The sequence below is a fragment of the Adiantum capillus-veneris genome, chromosome 3 (assembly GCF_014529385.1).
Source record: "Adiantum capillus-veneris isolate H3 chromosome 3, ASM1452938v2, whole genome shotgun sequence".
Classification (NCBI taxonomy): Eukaryota; Viridiplantae; Streptophyta; class Polypodiopsida; order Polypodiales; family Pteridaceae; genus Adiantum; species Adiantum capillus-veneris.
The window spans coordinates 36,690,388-36,713,159 of record NC_140933.1 but is presented as its reverse complement, the minus strand read 5'-3'; the positions used below and the strand labels follow the sequence as shown (position 1 = coordinate 36,713,159).

Sequence of the window (22,772 nt, the reverse complement as noted above, 5' to 3'; positions counted from 1 at the left end):
GCTTCCACTCGATCAAATATTCGGGGTACAAGGACTTACAAGACTTGTGGACCCTTTTGATCGAGAACCGATTCAGGTTCAAGTGGAATATAACATGTGGTGTCTTCTAAGTTCGTGACTTACTCAGGAGGAATTACGAAGTCATCCTACCCCAACCGTTCTTTCAAACGGCTACGTGGAACACGGGATGAACAACAATGCCCGGAGGTAGGTCCAACTTATAAGAAACTCCACTTATCTTCTTTGGATCCGAAATAGACCACAATAACGTGAAGAAAATTTCGAGCATTGGCCATTTCGGATTGTTTCGAGCGCCTCCTGGCTATGCCGCCTCTGGGGGTGCTGACCTCACTCGCTGTTTGCTACCCTATGTAGTGTGGTCCTCCAGCCCCACTGCCCTAGCCAACCGCCGCTATAGACCGCCTTAGCCCACCACCCTACGCATGGTGGCGTTTTGGCCTGCTTGCGCTCACGATAGGGCAAGCGCCCAGCTGACGTGGTGCCCCCCCGGCAGCCTACAGGATGCCCTCATGGCAGTCATGGTGTGTCGCAGGGTTCTCAAAATTCACGCGATTTAAATTGTATGTTGAGTGCCTCAGCCACCATGGCCACCATGGATACCATTCAAACGAGCGGGATTGATCTTAAGTTTTAACAATGTATTCCAAAGAAATCTCCTCTCTGCCATGAGTACCAATAAGACATGCCCCATGTACGAGAAGACCTCTCGTTGATTGCATACGAAGGGGTTGCCATGTCCTCAGAGTGGCAGCTCTCGAGGACACCCTCATGCAATCATTGGCAACAGAGAGGCAAGACAAGAACATACTAAGCATCCATGTGGCTACGACTGCCAATCAACATTCCACAAACGAGAATCCGTGAAAAAAAACCGCACCAGATCCTCACCCACCGGTTGACATGTGCCCTCCTTGCCATCTGCTCTCGCTAGTAGCGTCCCATACCACCCTATACAAGAGTTGGGAAAGCCTGTCAAGTTGCCCCATGAGCTCTAGTGGTTTCGTGTACGTCACCATGTCGTGCATATGAGCAGGAACCAGGTTGTGATACCAATGATAGTCCCTCGCCACATCCATCCTGCACACATGACATGACACAAGCCAAACTCACATCTAGATACACATAGTGAGCGGACATCAGGCTCACCTCCCAGCCATAGAGCCACTTTGGGCTCACCCCGAGCCAGGGAGCCTGAAGCCACGAAAAACCAACAAAAGAAGCAAAAGAAGAATGACTACCCTGGCGTCTTGGGCAGTCAATCTTCTTTTGAAAAAGCTCGGAAGAAGGAGAAGCATGTATGCTTTCAGGAACCATACAGTGATAGCTCTTTCCCTTCCGACTCAGGCGAAGAGGACAGAAAGGGGAAAAAGCGCGGCAAGAACCAAAGATTTGGAATGAGCATGAAGAGCAGATCGCCGACATGTTCCTGACAGTTCGACAGAGGAGTCAAGCACTACTTACAGCTCTGACTCAAGCTCTTCCGACAGCTCCGACTCTGACGAACAACCCTTTTATTCGAAGAAGAAGGAAAATTACCCTGGAAATTATTCTTTGACTTGTTTGGGAAATCCATAATTCACAATTTACACAATGTAAAGATTTTGTACAATATGCCTACAACAGACACAATGCATCACAAATTATGCAAGAATATCAAGCACTAATGGATGGGAGACACCAAACAAGTTTCCCAAGGACTTTGCTTATTTTGATGACTACTTTGGTTACAAGAAGGCAACGGTTCATAGCAAAATGGGAGTACTTGAGACCAACCTTTCACTCACACAAGAGTGGTACGACTCACATACCAAAAAACAGATGTTTCATCCGGAGATAGTGAAGGATTATTGGGACAGCCCATCAGACATACTTCTAGAGTGATACCACTATGATCCATTGGTTGAAGGATGTCACAAGGGTTATCACAGAGCACTATGTCAAGCCATTAGGACTTATTAATAAAGACCTTTGAAACACATTGTAGATTTTTGAGCCTCAAAATTTTTGCGATTTAGAATTGATTTAATTCATTCATTATTCTTTCTTCTACTCTCTTGTCTTATTCTCAATGGACTGTTTTATTTTACTAAGAGGGGCTTTGAGCTGAGTAGGATATATTGTACTAAGAATGATCTTGGTTGATATAGTACAGTAAGTTACCATGAATATCTAGCTAGAATCATTACATTAGTGTAGAGTGGACTTGAGTCACCTTCTCCCAAGGGGCTCCCACAAGGGCCAGTGTACCGAACCCATACCAGTATGGGTGTGCGGGCAGAGTTGCCAAGGGCCAAGGGCCAAGGGCCAAGAGTCCGAGTGTGGTGATCACACAAGATGTCTCAGAAATGAGACTCGAGTCCTATTTATAGGACTTAATAACCAAAGGTCCATGTTCACACTGGCCGGACATAACTGCAGGCGCCCATCCTGATGTCTAGGGACGTAACAACACCTTTCTCAGAAATCTGAATTTTGCCTTGAGTTATTAACACGGCTTCCTTTTGAATGAGAAAAGGACTGAGATCATCAAATTCCATCTTTTCCTTCGTGATTTGTAGGTGAAGTGTCCTAGACACCGTTTCGTACGCCTCACGGTACTCATCGAGTATTGGTCAGTGCACTTTTCATAGCCGTGTGTCTGTGTTGGTCATTCAAGTCATTGGTTGTTGAGCAAAGGGAGAGCATCTTGAGGTACAAGATCTAGAAATGAATAGGTCTTTCCTTCTCGCACGTTGAAAGGCTCCAAAGTTTCCCCAAACCGCTTAAAAAATTGCAAAAAGGGGCTAAAAAAGTCCTCAATTTTAAACTCCAAGAATGTCGGGGGTTCACCTACCATGCCCAAGGGGCGCTCAAAAAAGCCTTCAGTTTGTAGCATTTTAAAACTCTAGGGAAGGGGGAAATTGTTTTTTGGGTTGCGGGTAAGAGGCAGCCAAGGTGTCGCCGTCAAGACTTGTTGCAAACAATGTTCCAAAACACACGCGGGGGGAGTGATGGTCGTCTAGCTCTTGTTGCCATCAAGTGGTGCTAGACGTAGCATACCAACACGCAAGTGGGAGTCGTTGCCAAATAGCGTTGTCGATGTCACCTCCGAGCACTGTCGGCGTATTGAAATATTGCAAAACACCAAGCGCTAGGAACTACCACACCTAGGCTCTCCCAGGCATCTCAAAACACTGCCGACGGGGATGCCGGAGGTTTCCACTTGTGGAAAGCTCTTGCTTTTCAAAATGCATGTAGAATTGGCACCTTATGAAGCGCCTATTAAAACGCCAATAGCAAAGCCTCCTGTCCGGACCAGGTCCACGCAGCTTCACAAATGCACGCGTTTGCCAAGCACGATCGTTGTTGCTCTTTTCGACGGGTGGTGATCCTCTAGAGCCCCTTGCGATCCACAAGCACAAAGCTTTGATACCATATCACAGTCGACGATGCGGAAGCGAGGGTAAGTGGAGAGAGAGAGAGAGAGAGAGAGAGAGAGAGAGAGAGAGAGAGAGAGAGAGAGAGAGAGAGAGAGAGAGAGAGAGAGAGAGAGAGAGAGAGAGAGAGAGCTGAACCAACCAACCTTGGCAATGAATTGATACAAAATCAATGGGGGCAATGGGTTGAATATATACCCACCTTAGTAAATTGCTCACATTTGGCAGTTCACTTGAGATGCGATAAACTTAATATCTGTGTTCTAGAAATGATTTGATGAAGAATGCTGAACACAAGGATGGATCTATGTTTTCCTTAGCTCATATATGTAGAAGCCTCAACATCACTAGGGTCTCCGAATCTTGCGATATGCAGAGTCTCAAACTTTTAGGTATATGGAATGTAGCCAAAGGAGGTTCAAACTTTGGTATTTCTCTTTGAGGATGGTACTGCTTGCAATGCTACTTGTGTAGCTATTTGGTTGAGGCGGTTACTTTGGGAGCTTTCCACAAGTGTTCCCTTTATCCACTTAGACGACCAAAGCTATATGTCACAAAGTGATGACGTGGAATGTCCACCCGGACGAACCCTAGTGGAAACTGACAGATTAAAAGTTATGAGTTGTTCTTATGGGGTCCGTCCGATGGGACCCCGGATGGGGCCCAGAGGACACAAGGACATCAAAAATATGAAATCGCATGGACTTGCTGATGTGGTAGCGGTTCAAGTACAACTCCGCGATTTGCGCTGGCTGTTGACGTGCATCTGTACGGATTTCCGCGATTTGCGTTGGCGACTTTTGGTGCTAGCATGAGAGACCAAAGCTTTTGGGTGAAAGTGCTTCTGAACTGATTGCTTTTGGGCATCCCTTGTACTGTTTATAAGAGCCCTTGGAGCCTCACTTTGCAGAGCATTTGGACGCAGAGTCCGAGAGTAGAGGAGGGAGTTGTACCTTGTTGAGATCAATAAGTAAAGAAATACCGAAAGGGGCGCAAGTCTTTGATTTTTGGGGCCAATGCTTTTGGGCGCGGAACTCCGCCGTGCCGCGTTGACTCTCTCTCTCTCTGTTCCCCTTTAAGCTCTTCAATCAATGCATCTTTTTCCTTCATGCACTTTTCCACATTGGTTTTCCAAGATTCAAAGCTTGCAGCGTGCAAAATTATGCCCAAAACGGAAGGGGGAAATCATCCCTCGATGTTAAAGGAGCTCGAAGATATTAAGGAGCAGGTGAAAACTCTGCGCGAAGGGGAAGAACTAAACTCGAAAGAGACTTCCTCATGGGCGGTGCGCCTTTCTAAAACACAGGATAAAGTTGACGAAGTAGAAAAATGGAATGAAGGTGCAAAGAAAGGAAAGGCCCGGATGCCAGAAGCCGCACAGACTTCTACCATCATCAATATGACCATTGAGGAGGAACAGAAGAGGAGGACTAGAGCCCTCCATGTGCGTATTATTGGTATCAAAGACACCGAAAATGTAGAAGACGAAGTGAAGGCACTCTTGCAGCGCATGGGCATCTCGGAACCTATGCACACAGGTGCTTGGAGAGTAGGAAAGAAGGGAGTGGATGAGAAGGGAAACGTCAAAGAGAAAGCACTTATTTTGCGTTTCCTGACTTTGGAAACAAGGAAGGAATTTCTGAAGAAGAGACCAACTCTTAAGAAAACTGGAATATTTATGGGGGATGACCTTACTTTAGCACAAATAGCACATATGCAAGAGTTGATGCCAGAGATCAAGGCAGCAAGGGAGAAGGGAAAAATTGCCTTTTACAGAGGAGGGAAAGTAGTGGTTTTGGAAAAAGGCACAGCATGACGGTGCGAGACATATGGGACCACACTCTGGATGGCGGCATGGAATTGTAATGGATCATATAGGCTGTATGTGGGTGCCTTTGAAGATAGCTTCAGAAATAGAGACATTGTCTTTTACTCGGAGACACATCAAAAATCTGGACAGTTGATGCCAAGTGTGACTGGCTATTTATGGGGGACAGCTTGTCGGCCAGACGCTAGATCCCAGCATGGAAGTCGAGGTTCAGGAGGGGTAGCAGTCTTATTCAAGGAAGAGTTGCAGCCGCTATTACAGATTGTCCGGAGAGATGACCAGGCGAGATACATGTGGGTGAGACTGAGAGCTGAGACAGGCATATTTTTATACATTGCTATATGTTACTTTCCCCCTAGCACATCAGTCTATACCACACCTAGAGGGCAATCCCCTTTCTCTATACTTGATGCTGACATATGGGAGTTCTCTAGAGATGGAGATATCATTCTCTTGGGAGACTTTAATGCCAGGACGGCCAACTCCCAAACGGTATTTTATGATTCCTCGGAGGAGATGCTTAGAGAGATGGATATATCGGAGATGGGACTTGACATACACTCACAGGATAAAGAGCACACAGAGTATGGGAGATATCTCATGGAGATGACAACTACGCATGGTCTGGCCATACTTAATGGTCTAGAGATTTTTCCTTTGTCTGGAGGATTCACATGCTTTCCACACAAACATGGGGCCAGTACAGTGGACTATGTCATGACTTCACCGAGCTTCATCTCTCATATTCAAGATCTCAGTGTGGGCCCTAGGCCTATTGGAGTAGCAGTGGACCATGCTCTCCTGTCTTTTTCAGTCTCTTTCCAGTATAGTGTCTCTCAGACACCACGGAGGATTGCACACACACGGTATACTTTTACACCAGAGACGGATTCACTCTATGTGGAAGAGATTTACAGACGGATGGGGGCAGCCGAGCCTGTATATACAGTGGAGGAGATCACCACTTTATTGACAGAGATCTTGCATGGGGCAGTAGCAGAGGCATACCCACACACTCAACCAAATCAGAGAAGACGTTCTGGGAACATGCCTCAGAATAGTTGGTATGATGAGGAGTGCAGAGAGATGAGAGTTCAGATTCAGAGCGAGCTTATACTTGGAGTCATTACATATAGACAGTCTCGGATTGCCCTTCGGCGTTTAGTGCGACGGAAGAAGCGGGCCTTTTTAGCCCAGATGGAACGTGATTTGTATCAGCTCTTTTTGAGCCGAGATTCAGGTGAGGCCTGGCGTCTCTTCCATGAGCACTCACCTCCTCCAGTGATTATCTCTCCCGAGATTTGGGGTCAATATGCAGCATCATTATATACAGTACCTGGGCAACCACCATTACCAGACCCTCTAGAGCCATGTCCAGCCACTAGTACCTTCTTTACCACTAAGATGGTGAAGAACGCCATTGAAAGGATGAGGACTAGGAGAGCATATGATCACGATGGTTTGGTGGCAGAGCACTTGATACATGCTAGAGATTTACTGTCAGAGGTTCTTGCGCGGTTGTTTAACCGTGTCATGTGTGAGGGACTACCCGAGTCCTGGAGATTATATACTATTGTACCTCTTTTCAAGGCAGGGGACCCCACGGTACCAGGGAACTGCTGTACTATTATGATAGGGCACACATTGGCACGGTTGTATGCATCCATTCTTGAACAGCAACTGAGTAAATGGGCAAAAGATGAGGGCATACGAGCAGCAGGACAGGCTGGATTCAGGAGGGGTTTCTCCACTTTGGACCATATTCTTACACTCAGAGCCATTATTGAGGAGGGTCGGGCACATGGGGGACGGATGTATTGTTGCTTTGTGGACTTCCGCAAGGCATTTGACACAGTGCCAAGGGCCAGATTGATGCACAGGCTACTGAAGTTGGGAGTACCCACAAAGATTATATGGGGGATCATGGCCTTATACGGCTCAGTGACTGGCCAGGTACGCACTCCTGAGGGGATTTCTGACATTGTTCATTCCACTATTGGAGTGAAACAGGGGTGTCCTTTGTCCCCTACACTTTTTGGTATGTATGTAGATGAGGTCTCTGACTACATTGACAGAGAGGGTGACAGAGGCGCTCAACTGGCAGGGACATGGATCCCTTTATTATTATATGCTGATGATATTGTGTTAATGTCAGAGTCGCCAGAGGGCATGCAAAGACATTTGGATGCATTGCACAACTTTGCAGAGGATAGTGGACTGTCTGTGAACCTTGGTAAAACCAAGGTTATGGTGTTTAACACCACACCACAGTGGGTCAAGAGATCGGCACCTACACTCGTATATGGCCAAGACACTGTGGAGTACACAGATGAATATACATATCTGGGGGTGGTATTCACGGGACCGAGGTTTACCCTGAGGAGAGCAGCAGAGACTAGACTATCCAGAGCCTATGCGGCATTAGGAGGGCTAGAGAGGATGTGTTCGCAGGTTCAGTTTCAAGAACCACAAACAAAACTATGGCTCTTTGATACTTTGGTTGCTTCAGCTGTGCTTTATGGGGTCCAAGTCTGGGGACCATCTGTGAATCATGACAGTTGGAGGAACATGGAGAGGCCCTTGGTATTTTTGATATCCCGGATTATTAGAGCCAAGGCCTCGGTACCACATGCGATTATTCGAGCGGAGGTAGCCGCCCCTCCTATAGAGATTGAGGCTCTTACCAGATCAGTGTCCTTTATGCACAGTCTATGGGATACACATAGAGGCAGATATACTAGATTGGCTCTTGAGTCCTCTAGACAGTTAGTGATGCAGGGAGATGCATCATGTTGGTATGCATAGATGACCTCATGGTTTTAGAGGCATGGTCTCAGCATGGATAGTTTGCCTCCCTTTCAGTATTCCCTGGATGCACCCTCCCTGCCAGTCACACGGACGGAGATCACTAGACTCATTCGTCAGGATCTTATACAGTTGGACACTAGGAGGACATGGGTAGAGCCGATACAGGAGTTGGGCACGAAGATGGCTTTCTACAAAGAGCACCTTCTCCAACTTTCAGGGGATGGGTTTGTGACTCGTCCGAACTACATGGACACTCATTTATCTCATGGTCTGCGATGTGCTATTGGTCAGATTCGCACATCCTCACACCAGCTGGAGATTGAGACGGGTAGATTCAGAGGGATACCACCAGAGGCTAGGATATGTCAACTATGCGGTAGAGAGCCAGAGACAGAGCTACACTACATATGCCACTGCACTGTGTATTATGAGATACGAGGGTGCTTCCATTGCTTATTCAGGGAGGGTTTTGGACCCCTAGATAGAGTCATGAGGTATCAGGACCAGAGATGCCTTGGCTTATATCTACTTGAGCTACACCGACATAGAGACAGTATGTTGGGGAGACATGGAGTACGACAGTCTTGCAGAGACAAATCACAGATTTCTTTGGATCGAGGGAGCCAAGAGACCAACCACCAGCACAGGGTTGTACCCGCATTCATACCAGAGGCACCCTCATTGACAGGGCGATTGAGCTCGGGAGATTGAGACGACCACGACCGAGGCACAGGAGCACACTACATCGACGGAGACTCCAGCAGAAGATCAGAGGCATTCTAGCTCGACACCCGATTGTCATTGAGGGCCTATTCTACATTTTCACATCTCACATTTCGCACTTCATTTCAGTTTTTCATTTTTACTTTCAGTACTTTTTGTACTTGTACTTCAGACATTGTATTAGATTCACCACTTTGTACCTGATGGTCTCATAGGTCATTTTGGCCTTTTGAAGACGTTAATATATCATTTCATTTCTCTCTCTCTCTCTCTCTCTCTCTCTCTCTCTCTCTCTCTCTCTCTCTCTCATGTCACGGTTTGGAATTGCAATGGAGACCTATGGACACACCCAGAGAGACTTGAGGAGGTGATGAGAGGTTGAGACATCATTCTACTTACAGAGACACACGAGAGCCCGGAGAGAGGGTTACCACGGATACATGGATTCCAGTGGGAGTCTCTACATCGAGGATGTATGCGCCAGCACACCACTCGCGGCTTAGGAGGAGTGGCCATACTCTTTAGACAGGGGCTTCACAGCAGACTACAGATTGTTGCCCGGGACCCACAGGCCCGCTACATGTGGATTCGCCTCGTGCTCTCACGAGACAGGATCATCTACATTGCCCTTTGCTACTTTGCTCCCACAGGCTCCAGATTCGCCCCTATTGAGCAGGAGTCACCGTACGCATGCCTCACGCAGGAGATTATGGAGTACTCCACACTGGGTGAAGTCTTCCTTATGGGAGACTTCAATGCTCGTACACGCAGTGAGCAGTGTGAGACATATGACCATGAGGACCCAGAGACACTACACACTCTAGATGAGGATGCTACTATGAGAGACACAGCAGACAGAGCTCCAGTCACAGCTTACGGACGACATCTACTTCGACTTGGCTCCCAGCACCGTCTCGTTATTTATAACGGGATGGTCCAGTGGCCCACCTCAGGGGGCCTGACTTGTATGCCACATGGAGTTGCAGAAGGAGGGGGGAGTACAGTTGACTATATTCTGGGACCTAGGGAGGCTACACACCTTATCACATCCTTCACCATTCCACCCATACCCATCGGAGCCGACCACACATACCTCTCTTTCTCCATCACCGGAGATACCATCACACACAGCTCCACTACACACACTCCACACACCACCATCCATTTCACACATGAGCTAGCCTCTATTTACTCGGCCAAGGTCGAACATGGCCTATGTCTCCTCCACCCATCCACACCACTCTCAGTTCTCACATCACATATCGCCAGACGGCATATGAAGACGCTGACACGCCAAAAGCGGCGAGCATTCGAAGAGGCACAGGAGCTTTAGCTATACCGCCTATTCATGAGCATGGATAGCGCGACGGCATGGCGCACCCTGCGCGAGCCACGTCCGACTACAGCTATTGAGGATCCACAGATATGGCATGATTATGCAGAGCGACTTTATGAAGTGCTAGGGCAGCCTCCTATTCCACAACCACACGAGCCTCGCCCCACGTGCTCCTCCTTCTTTACAGCAGAGATGGTAGAGAGGGCCATACGCCGCATGCAGCACAGACGATCAGCTGACCATACTGGATTACAGAGTGAGCACATCATTTATGCGGCCTCCACTATAGCCCCGTTGATTGCACATGTCTTCAACCGGGCTATAGGGGAGGGCTTCCCAGAGGAGTGGACACAGCACACCATAGTGCCTATCCACAAATCTGGCGACACCCTGGACCCAGGGAACTACAGGACTATCATGATTGGCCACACGATGGCCAAGCTATATGGAGCAGTACTTGAGGCACAGCTCAGCTGCTACGCAGAGATCGAGGGTTTACGAGCTCCAGGCCAGGCAGGTTTCAGACGAGCTTTCTCCACCATTGACCACATCTTTGTTCTGCGCTGCCTCATTGATGGGGCAAAGGCGCGGAAGAAGAGGCTTTACTGCTGCTTTGTGGACTTCCGCAAGGCCTTTGACACAGTCCCACGCGAGAGACTCTTCCAGCGCCTTCACAGCATTGGGGTACCAACAGAGATGATTTGGGCCATATATGCTCTCTATGAGAGGGTGACAGGTCGGGTTCGTTGCCCAGGCGGTTTTTCAGAGACCATTGCTAGCACCATTGGTGTTAAGCAAGGATGCCCACTCTCCCCGACACTCTTTGGGCTATACATCGACGAGATCTCCGACTACATACTGCGAGCAGGGGGAGAGGGGAGCGACTTGGCAGGTACTCCGGTCCACATCATGTTATATGCTGATGATATTGTGTTGATTTCAAAGTCACCCGAGGGCTTGCAACGCCATCTTGAGGCCTTGGACGAATTCAGCACACACAGGGGGTTGACTGTGAACCTTGGCAAAACCAAGGTTATGATCTTTCACACATCCAGTGCAGTGAGGAGCGCCGCCACCTTCACAGCAGCAGGAGGACAGGTTGATGTAGTCACCTCCTATGTCTACCTTGGCATCACATTCACCAGCCTACCAGGACCCTTCACTATGAGGCAGGCTGCTGTTGACAGGCTCACCCGAGGATATGCAGCTCTGGCCATGCTAGAGCGGAGGTGCCACCAGGCACACTTTCAGGAGCCCCGCACGAAGGGGTGGCTTTTCGACACCTTAGTCACCCCGGCCTTGATGTACTCGGCGGCAGTATGGGCACCAGGATTGACAGCTGACCAGTGGACACAACTTGAGAGACCACAGGTATATATGATCTCACGCTTGCTCCGTAGCAAGAAGACAGTGCCACATGACATTATTAGAGCCGAGCTCGCCACACCACCTATGGTTGTAGAGGCACTATTCCAGACAGTTTGCTTCATCCAGAGGATGAGAGAGCTACCTCCTGACAGACTTACCCGTAGAGCATTTGAGGCAGCTATACAGCTATCAGAGAGTGGGCATGAGAGAGCATGGTACTCACAGGTCAGAGCATGGTTTGAGGGACACGGTCTTGACATGGAGAGCCTACCACCATTCCAGTACGACCCCCACTCACCATATGTTCACCTCTCTCGCAGTGAGAGGAACTTGGTATTGAGACAGGATCTGTGGCAGCTATACACTAGGAGAGTCTGGGAGGCACCTAGCTTGGGGACGAGGATGTCAGACTACAGAGACGAGTTTCTCACCATATTGTCTGGGGGTTTCATACAGAGACCACGCTACATGGACACATATATGCCACATAGCTCACGGGTGGCGATTGGTTAGTTGAGAGTGGCTTCACACAGGTTAGAGATTGAGATCGGGAGACATACTGGTGTTCCCAGGGGAGAGCGAATCTGCAGAGCCTGCACAGAGGAGGTGGAGAGTGAGGAGCACTTTGTATGTAGATGCAGAGCATACACTGAGATCAGAGGCAGATATGAGGTCCTATTTAGAGGACAGCCCACTCTCCGAGAGATCATGGAATCTCGAGATCAGAGACAGCTCGGACATTTCTTACTAGAGATACAGAGCCATCGGGACACACTACTACAGCCACACACAGCTACACAGACAGAGGGGAGACAGTCGCAGCTCACAGACTTCTTTCAGAGGATTTCCGCCCCCCCCTCACCAGACACTCAGAGGGGAGTGACACTCCCACAGGCGGAGGTGAACCGAGCTAGACGACGACCACGAGTCACAGGCTACAGGGGCGCGAGCTCCCACCACCGACAGATCGAGGAGATCCGAGCCCGCCGTGCCACTGAGGAGCGAGTGGCTCAGATGAGGGCTGACCCGACAGCTTTCATCCGGGTAGCCTTGGCACCAGACCCACCCATGTACCACATCTTACATCCCCCCATTAGTACAGGATGGAGCTAGATAGCTTGATGCATTCTCATGATTGTACTACCTTGAGCATACAGACATGCATATACCCCTAGAGATAGAGCTCCATCCCTCCTCAGATACTCCACTACCTACATTCAGTTCAGTTTTGTATCAATTTTGTTTCATTTGTCTTTCCGATAGACGGATGACATACACACAATGTACATTTGATTTGTCTCATAGGCCGATTTCGGCCTGACATAGACGTTAAAAATCTTTCTTTCTTTCTTTCTTTTCTCTCTCTCTCAAAGTTCAGTGATTTTGAATTTTCTGTTTGTGTGTTGCTATTGATTTCTCGCTTGGAGTGTCCAAGCCTGTTACACTGTATGGTTACTGCTTGTACTTTGATACTCCATGCAAGCACCAAGCACATAGAGAACTGTCATCACTTTGTGTGAAGGTGTTTGATGGTACTGCTCGGTTGGTGTCCGGGTGGTGGACTTTAGACAATGCTGTTCGCTTTTTACAAAGCCTCTTCCTAAGTGTTACTTGTGCCTCACTATAGCTCCCTGGGCTTATTTCTCCATTCCGGAGCTGAGAGGGAGTGTTAAGAGTTAATTCGCCTTTAGCACATCTCCCATATCCGCTTGCCTCTATAGAGTGTTTGGTTAGGGTCCTAGTCATTGAGCACAGTAGGGTTATGCATTTGGAACCAATCCAATGCTCGTCTATTTCAGAATGTAGACCCATTCAAGCTGCAATGGACCTTGTGTGAGGTGGTTTATCTCATTTGAGGTCTGGCTTGGAGTCATATTGATGCTGGCTGTTATGGATTCTAGGGGTAAGTAGCCCTTTGGGGCTGCACACATTTATATACCCCCCCGGGCCCCAGCCCCTCTTGTAGGGGTAAGTAGCCCTATGGGACTGCACACATTTACATACACCCCCAGACCCCAGCCCCTCTTGTAGAGAGCAGTGACAGCCAGCAGTTCCATGCACGATCTCTTACTCTGCTCTTCACTCAGCATTTTGCCGACAGTCTCCCAATTTAGTGTTAGTTTTCTGCCAAATCCCCTGCTCACTTTTGACAGAAACTTTGGCAGACTCTATGCAGCTGAAGAAGTGCAGTTCCCCCAATAGCCCCAGATTGTGAAGGGTTTCAGTCCAAAAAGCAGATACCAATCTTCTATTTTTCTGGCAATCATCATGGTTTTATTTCTTTTTTGTTCATCACTACTGCAAATTGGACGGACTTCTCTCATGGACAGTGTTTTTTGTTTTTTTTTCAGTCTTGAATGTGCTCACACGGTAGCCTTTAGTTTGTCTGTCCAAGGTGGGCAAAGTGGTCAGTACTAAAGTTGAGTTATTAGCTGTTTCACTCATCAAAAAAGCGTTCTTTTTGGGTTCTGCAATTGTTGCTGGTTTCGGCTTGTATTCACTGGAAACTATATGAGATTATAAAAGACAGATGTAAGCTGCCTGGGTTTTTCTGGGATTCTACTGTGGCACACATTATCTTGATGTTTATTTTATTTTAACATTTTTCAGGAATTTTCTGCTATTAGTTTGCTTATTGAGACTTCAATTGCGACATTATACGCACATAGTTCAAGGAATGACTGTCACCTCAATTTTGGTATTGTTGATCAATCGCATGAACCTCCTTTAAGCAGGCTACAGGGAATGTCTGACCTAGAGGCCATAAAGCATGTCCCTGATATCTTGCCTAGTCTGAGTAAGCATGCCCTTAAGACTTTGTTCTTTGCATTAATGAAAGGCAATTAACAACCAACCATAGGTACATTCTTGAACTTGAAATCAAGAAAGCTTTCACAAAGATCGAGTTACCTTCTTCTTCTGGAGGGCTACCAGAAATGTTGTCAAAGATGGCATCAGTTGTTCGATGTCCGAGTTCAGATCGTCATACTCTTGGATCTGCTAACCCTAGTGTCACCTTTATTCCGACAATGCCTTCATGTGCTATGGCAGCTGCTCATAAAGCTTTCGCTTGTGTCAGGAATTTTCCCACTTGTATTGTTGTGGAGGTGGGCAAGCTGTTGATAATGGAAAGCAATGCAATTCCTCCTTTATCTTTTAGATATAAAACACATTCAAAGACAGTGGATGCCATCGACAAGGAGTTAGAGAAACTTATGAGTCAGTCCAAGGGAAGATGATCCTTTACCTACATCTCTTGAAGGAGCCTTGCATGTTATCAGTTTGTCAGCCAGACTTTTGCTTGGAATTGATGGTGGTCTCGCTCAACTACTCAAATCTCTGCCTGCAGAGAAATTGGCTCGCAGCATACATTCAGATAGAGAAACTGGATGATGCGGACTTATTGAAGGTATGCAATCTCATAGGTAAAGGAGCTGCATTGCCATCCTTCAGGAAGCAGCATCGCATTGTTGAGCTTAAACAACTTCTAATCGACTCAATGCACTGCATCTATGTTTTTGACAATTTCCCAGGGCATGTGAAGGAGGCAATTCAAATGATCAATAACACAACTGGCAAAGCAAAAATGAAGTGTCAAATGGCAGCATCAAAATGCAAGAAGCAAGTGAGATTTATAACCTAAGCAAGAAAGGCAAGAGAGCTGAGAGAGTAAATGCAGAGATTGATGGTGCCTTGAATGTGAGTGCTGCTTTGCAAAGTGTTGTCTGGGAACTCTATGATTCCTCCTCTGGGCATAGACTGGAAATGGCAGGAGAGCGGACATTTGTACAAGCAAGCAATGAGACAGAGCCTTCCAGTATGAAGGTTTATTCAGCAGAAGCCAAAGCGAACCCACTTCTGCCAACCTTGACCCCAGAAGTCGATAGACCAAGTGCATATAATCAGCATGCAGTAAAGGTAGAGATGGAGATACTAGAGGATGGACCTGATGGGGCTGCTGCTGAGTTCACGGCTCCTAGTAAGGTCCAACAAGATATTGAGTATGTCCAAGATGTAGAGAGCCGAGATGTAGAGAGGTTCTCTGATGAAGCTGCATTGATTATCTATGTCATAGTAGGGTGTCTATTAAAGGAGACTGCAATCCAACGCTCATGTTTCATGGGCCAGACAAAGGTAGGTTATTTACAAATAGGGCTTGACAAACTACAGCATTGCACTGCTCTTGCAAGCAACTTACTAGGTGGCAAGATTCGTCCTGGATGTTCGGATAACCTTAATGCCGACGAGCTGGTGCTTTGTATAGCTAAGCAGCTGAAGGCAATACCCAAAAGGTATATTTTAGACAAGGCCTTGTGAAAACAAAGAAGATTTTGAGTTTTTTGACCCTTTTCTGAATCTTGATCATGTGCATACAGAGATTTCGGAAGTAGAATGACGGATGGGGAAAGGACCGCATTGAGGGAATGGTGCTTCGAGTGAGGCTTTAACAGCCGTGTAAAGCTTTTCTTTGTAAGTATGAGAGATTGATGAGTAGATCTGCATCATAATCATAAGTCTTATCGTTCAGCAAATGAATATCTATGGGATTCTTGTTCTTTCTCTGGTGCTGAAGGCCTGTGTCTATTTTGAATCAAATTTGGAGGTGCTTCCATCGTCATTCCTAAGGCGTTTGTCGCCGATTAAAATGACAATTGCATAATGTGTGGAAGATGGGAGCGAGGTCAATACTTCTGCTGTGGTTGTGAAGGTGTTCGTAGTTCCATCAATCTCGAGCATTTCAGGAAACCTTCAAAGGGAGTAAGAGTGGTTTAGGCCCCCCAATACTTCTGTCCTGGCAAGCTAAACACATGTTACCTGAGGGCCTTACATTCATGTGGATTGCTTCCTGTCTAAAAGAGATCTGAGAAGAAGACCATGCTACAGGTAGACTAAACCTGTGGATTATGAATCAAAGTACAGGATGTGGCTTGCATGGTGTTACCATTAAATTCTGAGTGTTACCATTAAACTCTCAAGCTTATTGAAAAGATTTACTTTTCAAATGATTCAAAGGTTTATACACTTTTGTGTGTTTTGAGAAGCTCAATATCCAAGGCTCACCAAATCAGGTGGTTTAATCAAATTTCTGTTTGAGCTTATGACGTTGTATTGATGGTTGACTTCGGAGCATAAATTTCAACTTTGGGACTGACATCTATTTGGTTAGATGTGCCATAGTCCGTTACAATCTGGACCAGTTGTTAAAAATCCACTACATCGGCAAAAAGAGACGTGTGATGGTAATGTTGATGTCAATAGGTAGGGTACTGTAGGTACTCTTTGTGAGAGAAGACAATGAATAGGATAAAATGATTTTATCAAACAAGGGATGTTCCGATTAGTCTATTATTGAAGCATTGGCAAGGGGAAGAGAGTACCAAGTAGCTGAATTGATGCGTGAAAATCTACTGTTGCATTTTATGTTATAGATTTGACTCTAGTTGGCATAGTAGGCAAGCTAGTATGTACAAGGAAAATGCACAAGAGAGAATATTGTCGAAGTTTAAATGAGTATTTGAGCATTATTTGTTGCATCAGTCTGATAGGTACTGAAATAAATACGATAAAAAGGGAAGGCATGTGAACATGATAAAAAGGGGGGGGGGGGGGGGGGGGGGGGGGGGGGGGGGGCGGCTAGCGCAATGGTGGACCTAGGAGCTCGCTTGCTTTTGCATAGCCTATCACAATTACCTATGCTGGACACGCTCAGTTTGGGTCTCTTTCTTGTGTACATTATATTGGTGGAGGTGATGGGCAACTTCTTGATTTTCTTGTTGCTGAGTACAAAAAGTACAAAGAGCTGAAAGATTGAAACTCAAACTGAAATGAGGTAGGTGGGGAGGGGTGATGGGGTGAGGATTGATAAAATGGGTTAGCTAATACAAAGTTGAAACAAAGATGGATCAAATGAGATATAAATCATCAAATGAGATCCCTCATCGGTTGCTGTTGAATCTCATCAATATCCTCTATGGTCAATACTCTGACTAGGATGGTATGGATCCTAGTCAATACTCTGACTAGGATGGTATGGATCCTTTGTTGCCATCTCCGTCGATGGTGTGGGGCCCACCGTGGTTGTGGGCACCTGGATCTACCTAGCTCAATGGCTCGATCGACCCCCGTACCTTTGGTGTACGTGGTATTTGAGATCTGTTGTGATGATTGCTCCCCTGGCTGTCCCCTTGCTGGTGTAAATAAATTTGTGATCTGTCTTTGAGACTGCTCTCTCGTGAAGTCCTCAGCAATCTCTCCTATGCCTGCGTAGTTCTAGTAGAAACAATTCAAGACATCTCTGATCTTCGTATCTCATGACTAGAAAATGGCCCAAAACCCTCTCTGAACAGACAGAGGAAGCGACCTCGTATCTCATAGTATACCGGGCAGTGACATGTGTATTGCAACTTTGTCTCTGGCTCTAAGCGACATAAACGACATATCCTAGCCTCTGTTGGTACCCCTCAAAATCGTGAAACTAATGTGAGGATGTGCGTATCTGCCCAATAGCTCATCGTATCCCATGAGATAAGTGTGTATCCATGTATGTAGGCCTAGTCACAAAACTGTCCTCCGTGAGTTGGAGAAGATGCTCTCTATAGAAAGCCATCTTCGTACCCAACTCTTGTCCCGGTTGTATGCATGTGCTCCTAGTATCTAGTTGAATTAGATCCTAACATATGAGTCTGGTGATCTCTGTTCGTGTGAGAGATAGGGAGGGTGCATCCAAGGAGACTGGGACGGAAGCAATCTATCCATGTCGAAACCATGTGAATGAAACCATGATGTCATCTGCCCATACCAACATGTTGTGTCTCCTTGCAGTGCTAGCTATCGGGATGACTCCAAGGTTAGCCGAGCATATCTGTCTCTGGGGAGGTCTTGTACAGTGTGTATAAAGGTTATTGATCTATGCCTCGACCACGAGGGGTGGGGCAGCTAGCTCGGCTCGGATAATCTCATGTGGCACTGAGGCTTTTGCCCGAATCATCGGAGAAATCATAGAGACCAGAGGCCTCTCCATACATATCCATCCATCCGTGTTGCCAGATTTGCCATGATGGTCTATTGAGGGTCCCCAAATCTGAACTCCGTAAAGCATAGCTGAAGCCACTAGAGTGTCAAAGAGCCAAAGCTTTGTTCGTGGTTCCTAAACTGAATCTGCAAACACATCCTCTCCAATCCTCCCAAGGCGGCATAAGCTCTCATCAGTCTAGTCTTTGTTGCTCTCCTCAAAGAAAACATTGGTCCACTGAAGACTACCCCAAGATAAGTGTATGAGCAAATGTGTGTAAAGCATCCAAACGTCGATGCATCCCCTCCGGAGAGTCAGAAATCAACACTATATCATCAACGTATAATAGCATTGGAATCCACGTCCCTACTAGCTGAGCACCCCTTTCTCCCTCTCTTCTACATAGTCATCCACATACATCCCAAAGAGAGAGAGAGAGAGAGAGAGAGAGAGAGAGAGAGAGAGAGACGAGATGCAACGGCTCTCTCCCACACTAGCATTGTCAATTACAAGGGCCCGCATATCCACGCTATTTACAAAAGACTTTTCTGTCTTTGGCTAGGCTTACATGAAAATTTCGTCTTGCTTTTTGTAGGTTCTTCCTTGATAGTGGATCAGTCCAATAGGCTCTCCTCAAGCAGTTCATGTGCACATTAGGAAAGTTTCAGATTGATTGTTGGTCTTCTAATATTTAGAGAGAGAGTGCATTATGGCAATGAGAGAAGGGCTTTCGTTACGAAACCTTTATCTTAAAAATTGCTCTCTTCACCTTTATCTTCTGTGTGTCCTCTGCTTCTCAAGCAATGGACTCCTCTCGCTCCAAATTCCCTAGCATATCCATTGAAACCATCACATCTTGAAATATTTCAGGCTTTTTGACGCCAAGAAGACAATGAATATAGTTTTAGTGTAGTATGTTTTATGCACAAGGAGCTCCACCTCCATTTTGGGAGCTCCAACCTTGCTATGCATATAGCTAATTGTACGTGGTAAAGATGTACACGTTAAGTTGTTTAGTCACACTACTACAATGCTAAACTTTTGGTCACATCCGAACTTGCTTCTCTTACATTTTCAGCCATGACTTCGACCTACATACTTTCCTCTCCCAGCCATAGTGTGGGCTCTCCATTGCAACTCTCATCACCACAATTTTGGAGCATCGAGAGTCACTCATCAGCCATACACATACTACATCACATGTAAGTTTGGTCCCATAGGTCATATTTGACGTCCCAGGACGACAATAAAATCTCGCTCTCTCTCTCTCATGTACATCTTATCTCTCTCCATTAAGTACATCACTCTAGTCGTAACTTAGTGACTCATTAATCCTAACAACTGTATCAGAGCAAGGTTTACTAGTAGCAAATACATATTACAGAAAGTATCCTTGAATTGAGTGGGAGCGATGTCATAAGAGGGTAAGTTTAATATTGATAAATTCAATGGCAAGAACTACCAAGATTGGAAGATGTAGATCAAAGATTATCTCTTATGAAGGAATCTCTATTTGCCATTGGAAGGTCTTGCAAAAAAGCCCACACTTATGGAAGATGAAGCTTGGAACGTCCTTGATTGAAAGGCATTGGAAACAACTCGGCTTTGCTTGGCACCAACGGTGGCATTCAACATTTCGAAAATGTAGATTACGGAAGACTTGATAGTCATATCAAACAAGGTATTTCTCATGAATGGTAGAGAATGGTTTTGTTGTAGAACACTTGAATGAATTCAACACCAATGTAAGCTTTGATTAGTGAAAGTCAACATTGATGATAAATTTTGAGCTCTCGTAATACTTTTCTCTTTGTCGAATAATTCAAACAATCTTGTGAATGGTCGTAAGTAATTCAATCTCTGATAAAATCACTCTCGATTTTGATGATGTCGTGGGTATCCTCTCAACCGAGAAAATATGAAGGAGAAGCACACAAAGTAACAACAAGTGTTGCATTGTCAATAGAAACAAGAGGAAGACCAAAAGATATATTCAAGCACCAAAGAAGTCGCGGTCACTCAAGGCATAGCAAGTCACGGACAAAGTCAGTTCTAGAGTATTGGAACTATGACAAGAAGGGTCACGTCAAAAGGAATTGTTGGTCCAAGACGAAGTCAGAGTCACAAGAAAGTAAGCCAACATTAGAGGCCAATGTGACAGGTACAGTAGATCAAGATGCTTTAATTCTTTCATTGGACAAGTGTCAAATTTTTGGGTGGTAGACTCTAGGGATTCATTCCATGCAACACCCTACAAGAAATATTTTCATGATTACATCAAAAATAATTTTGGATATGTTTATGTGGTAGATGATGAAGCTTGTGAAATTGTTGGCAAAGGAACAATTTCTTTAAAAGCAAAAAATGGAAATGAGTGAAAGCTTAAAGATGGTATGCATGTTCTCTTTCTTCACAGAAACTTAACCTCCACAAGTCAATTGGAGTATAAAGGTCCTAGCATTGCATTAAAAAACAAATGATGGAAGGTCTCGAAAGGATCTTTGGTGGTTGAAAAGGGAGATAAGGTGGAAACACTCTACTTATGTACGTTTAGTGCACAATCTTTCATTTTGCCAACATCTCCGAAAGTTAATGGTGCATTATAGCACTATCAGCTTGGGCACATGAGAGACAAAAGAATGTAAATCCTTCAATCAAAGAAACTTCTACCAAATTTGAAGGAAGTAGACTTGGAATTCTATGAGGATTGTGTTTTTGAAGAGCAAAGGAGGGTAAAATTCTGGAAAATGAAGCAGTACTAAGCTCAATGTCTTAGATCTGAGAATGGAGGAGGGTATTACAAGAAGCATTTGAAAGCTTTTGTGCTAGCAATGGCATTTGAAGGTAGAAGATAGCACCAAGGATACCTCAACAAAATGATGTTTCAGAAAGGATGAATATGATAATCATGGAGTGAGTAAGAAGCATGAGGTTACATTCAGGTTTTTTGTTTGAACTTTGAGCATAAGCAGTAAGTAAAACCGTCTCCTTGATAAACCGATCACCCTCAATAGCATTGGACAGAGGAATTCAAGAAGAGACGTATATTGGTAAAAAGGTGAACTATGCATTTCTCAAAGTATTTGGATGTAAGTGTTGGAAATAGGGTTGCAGGGAAACACACATAGCTTGGAGAAGACAAAGGAAGCTCAAGGCAGACAACTGAGAGTAGTATTGCTCAATGCACAAATGGAAAGATAGCCCTAGAATGGTGGGTGTATATACAATGCATGGGGAAAAACCCTTCTATTGAGAGAAAAGTTGCCTCACTGGTCCTAAGTGTGTTCACATACATCACTATCATATATGTATGGTAACAAATCTCCCCTAGGAGTGATGCGATGAACGAGAGCTGGCACATAGAGTATAGGGAAGTGCCATGCCCTAAGGATATGATCAATCCACAAAGGAGAGTAAGTCCAAAGCTTCGTGGAAAGATTTGAACTTCTCACAAGACAATGCCTTTGTGAAAAGATATGCAAGGTTATCACGTGTCAGCACATAAGCCAAGATGATCTCTCCTGCTGAGAGCTCTCTTTGACATAGTGATAATGCACCTCAATGTGCTTTGTGCGAGCATAAAGAACTGGGTTTCTCGCAACTTCCAATGTGCTTTAACTATCCGTGTAGATGATGTTGGCACTGTCTTGTTCAACGTCCAAATTGGCCATAAGGTGTCTGAGCCATACACACTCGACCATAGCTGTGAAGACTGCCTTGTATACAGTCTCACAACTAGAAGTGGCCATAGTAGGTTGCTTCTTTCTCAGCCATGATATACATGAGCTGCCGAGCATGAAGCAAAAACCACTCGTGGACACTCACGTGTCATAACAACTAGTCCAATATCAGTCCGAAAAAGCATATGAACATGGCAGCAATGATCCTTCCTTGGGATAAAATAGCACATAAACTTGTCCAATCTGAGTCCGAAAAAGCATATAAATCTGGCAACAATGATTCTTCCTTGGGATAAAATAGCCCAAGATGTAAAGTGCCACTCAAGTAGTGAAAGATCCACTTTATAGACTACCAATGCTTAGACCCTGAGCTATGCATAAATTTGTTGACCTATGAGACTGCAAACTAAATATCGGGCCTCATATTACATACATAAATAAGGCATCCAACAAGAGTTTGGTAAAGAGTGACATGGGCAGGATCACTAGTATCGTGAAGGCTCAACTTAAAACCTGTTTCCATGGGAGTGGAAATAGGTTTACAGCCCTCAAGTCTAAACTTATATAGCAATGTCTCTAT

The 22,772-nt window shown here is 45.6% G+C and overlaps 1 protein-coding gene across 10 annotated transcripts in view; it reads left to right on the top strand.

Annotated features, from left to right (window-relative positions):
* The window catches only part of LOC147460756 (uncharacterized), a 63,796-nt gene extending 47,106 nt beyond the window's left edge, over nucleotides 1-16,690 (top strand). For 5 of the 10 annotated variants that reach the window (XM_086508451.1, XM_086508455.1, XM_086508453.1 and 2 more), the window contains 4 exons: nucleotides 14,580-14,909; nucleotides 15,034-15,792; nucleotides 15,877-15,970; nucleotides 16,104-16,690. In XM_086508451.1, the coding sequence (XP_086364577.1) occupies nucleotides 15,113-15,792; nucleotides 15,877-15,940 (744 nt within the window). In that variant the 5' untranslated portion in view covers nucleotides 14,580-14,909; nucleotides 15,034-15,112 and the 3' untranslated portion in view covers nucleotides 15,941-15,970; nucleotides 16,104-16,690. Of the gene's footprint in view, nucleotides 1-14,110; nucleotides 14,298-14,579; nucleotides 14,910-15,033; nucleotides 15,793-15,876; nucleotides 15,971-16,073 lie in introns of those variants that run through there. The other 5 variants (XM_086508458.1, XM_086508460.1, XM_086508459.1 and 2 more) reach the window with 2 other exon arrangements.
* The last annotated feature ends 6,082 nt before the right edge of the window (nucleotides 16,691-22,772 follow it).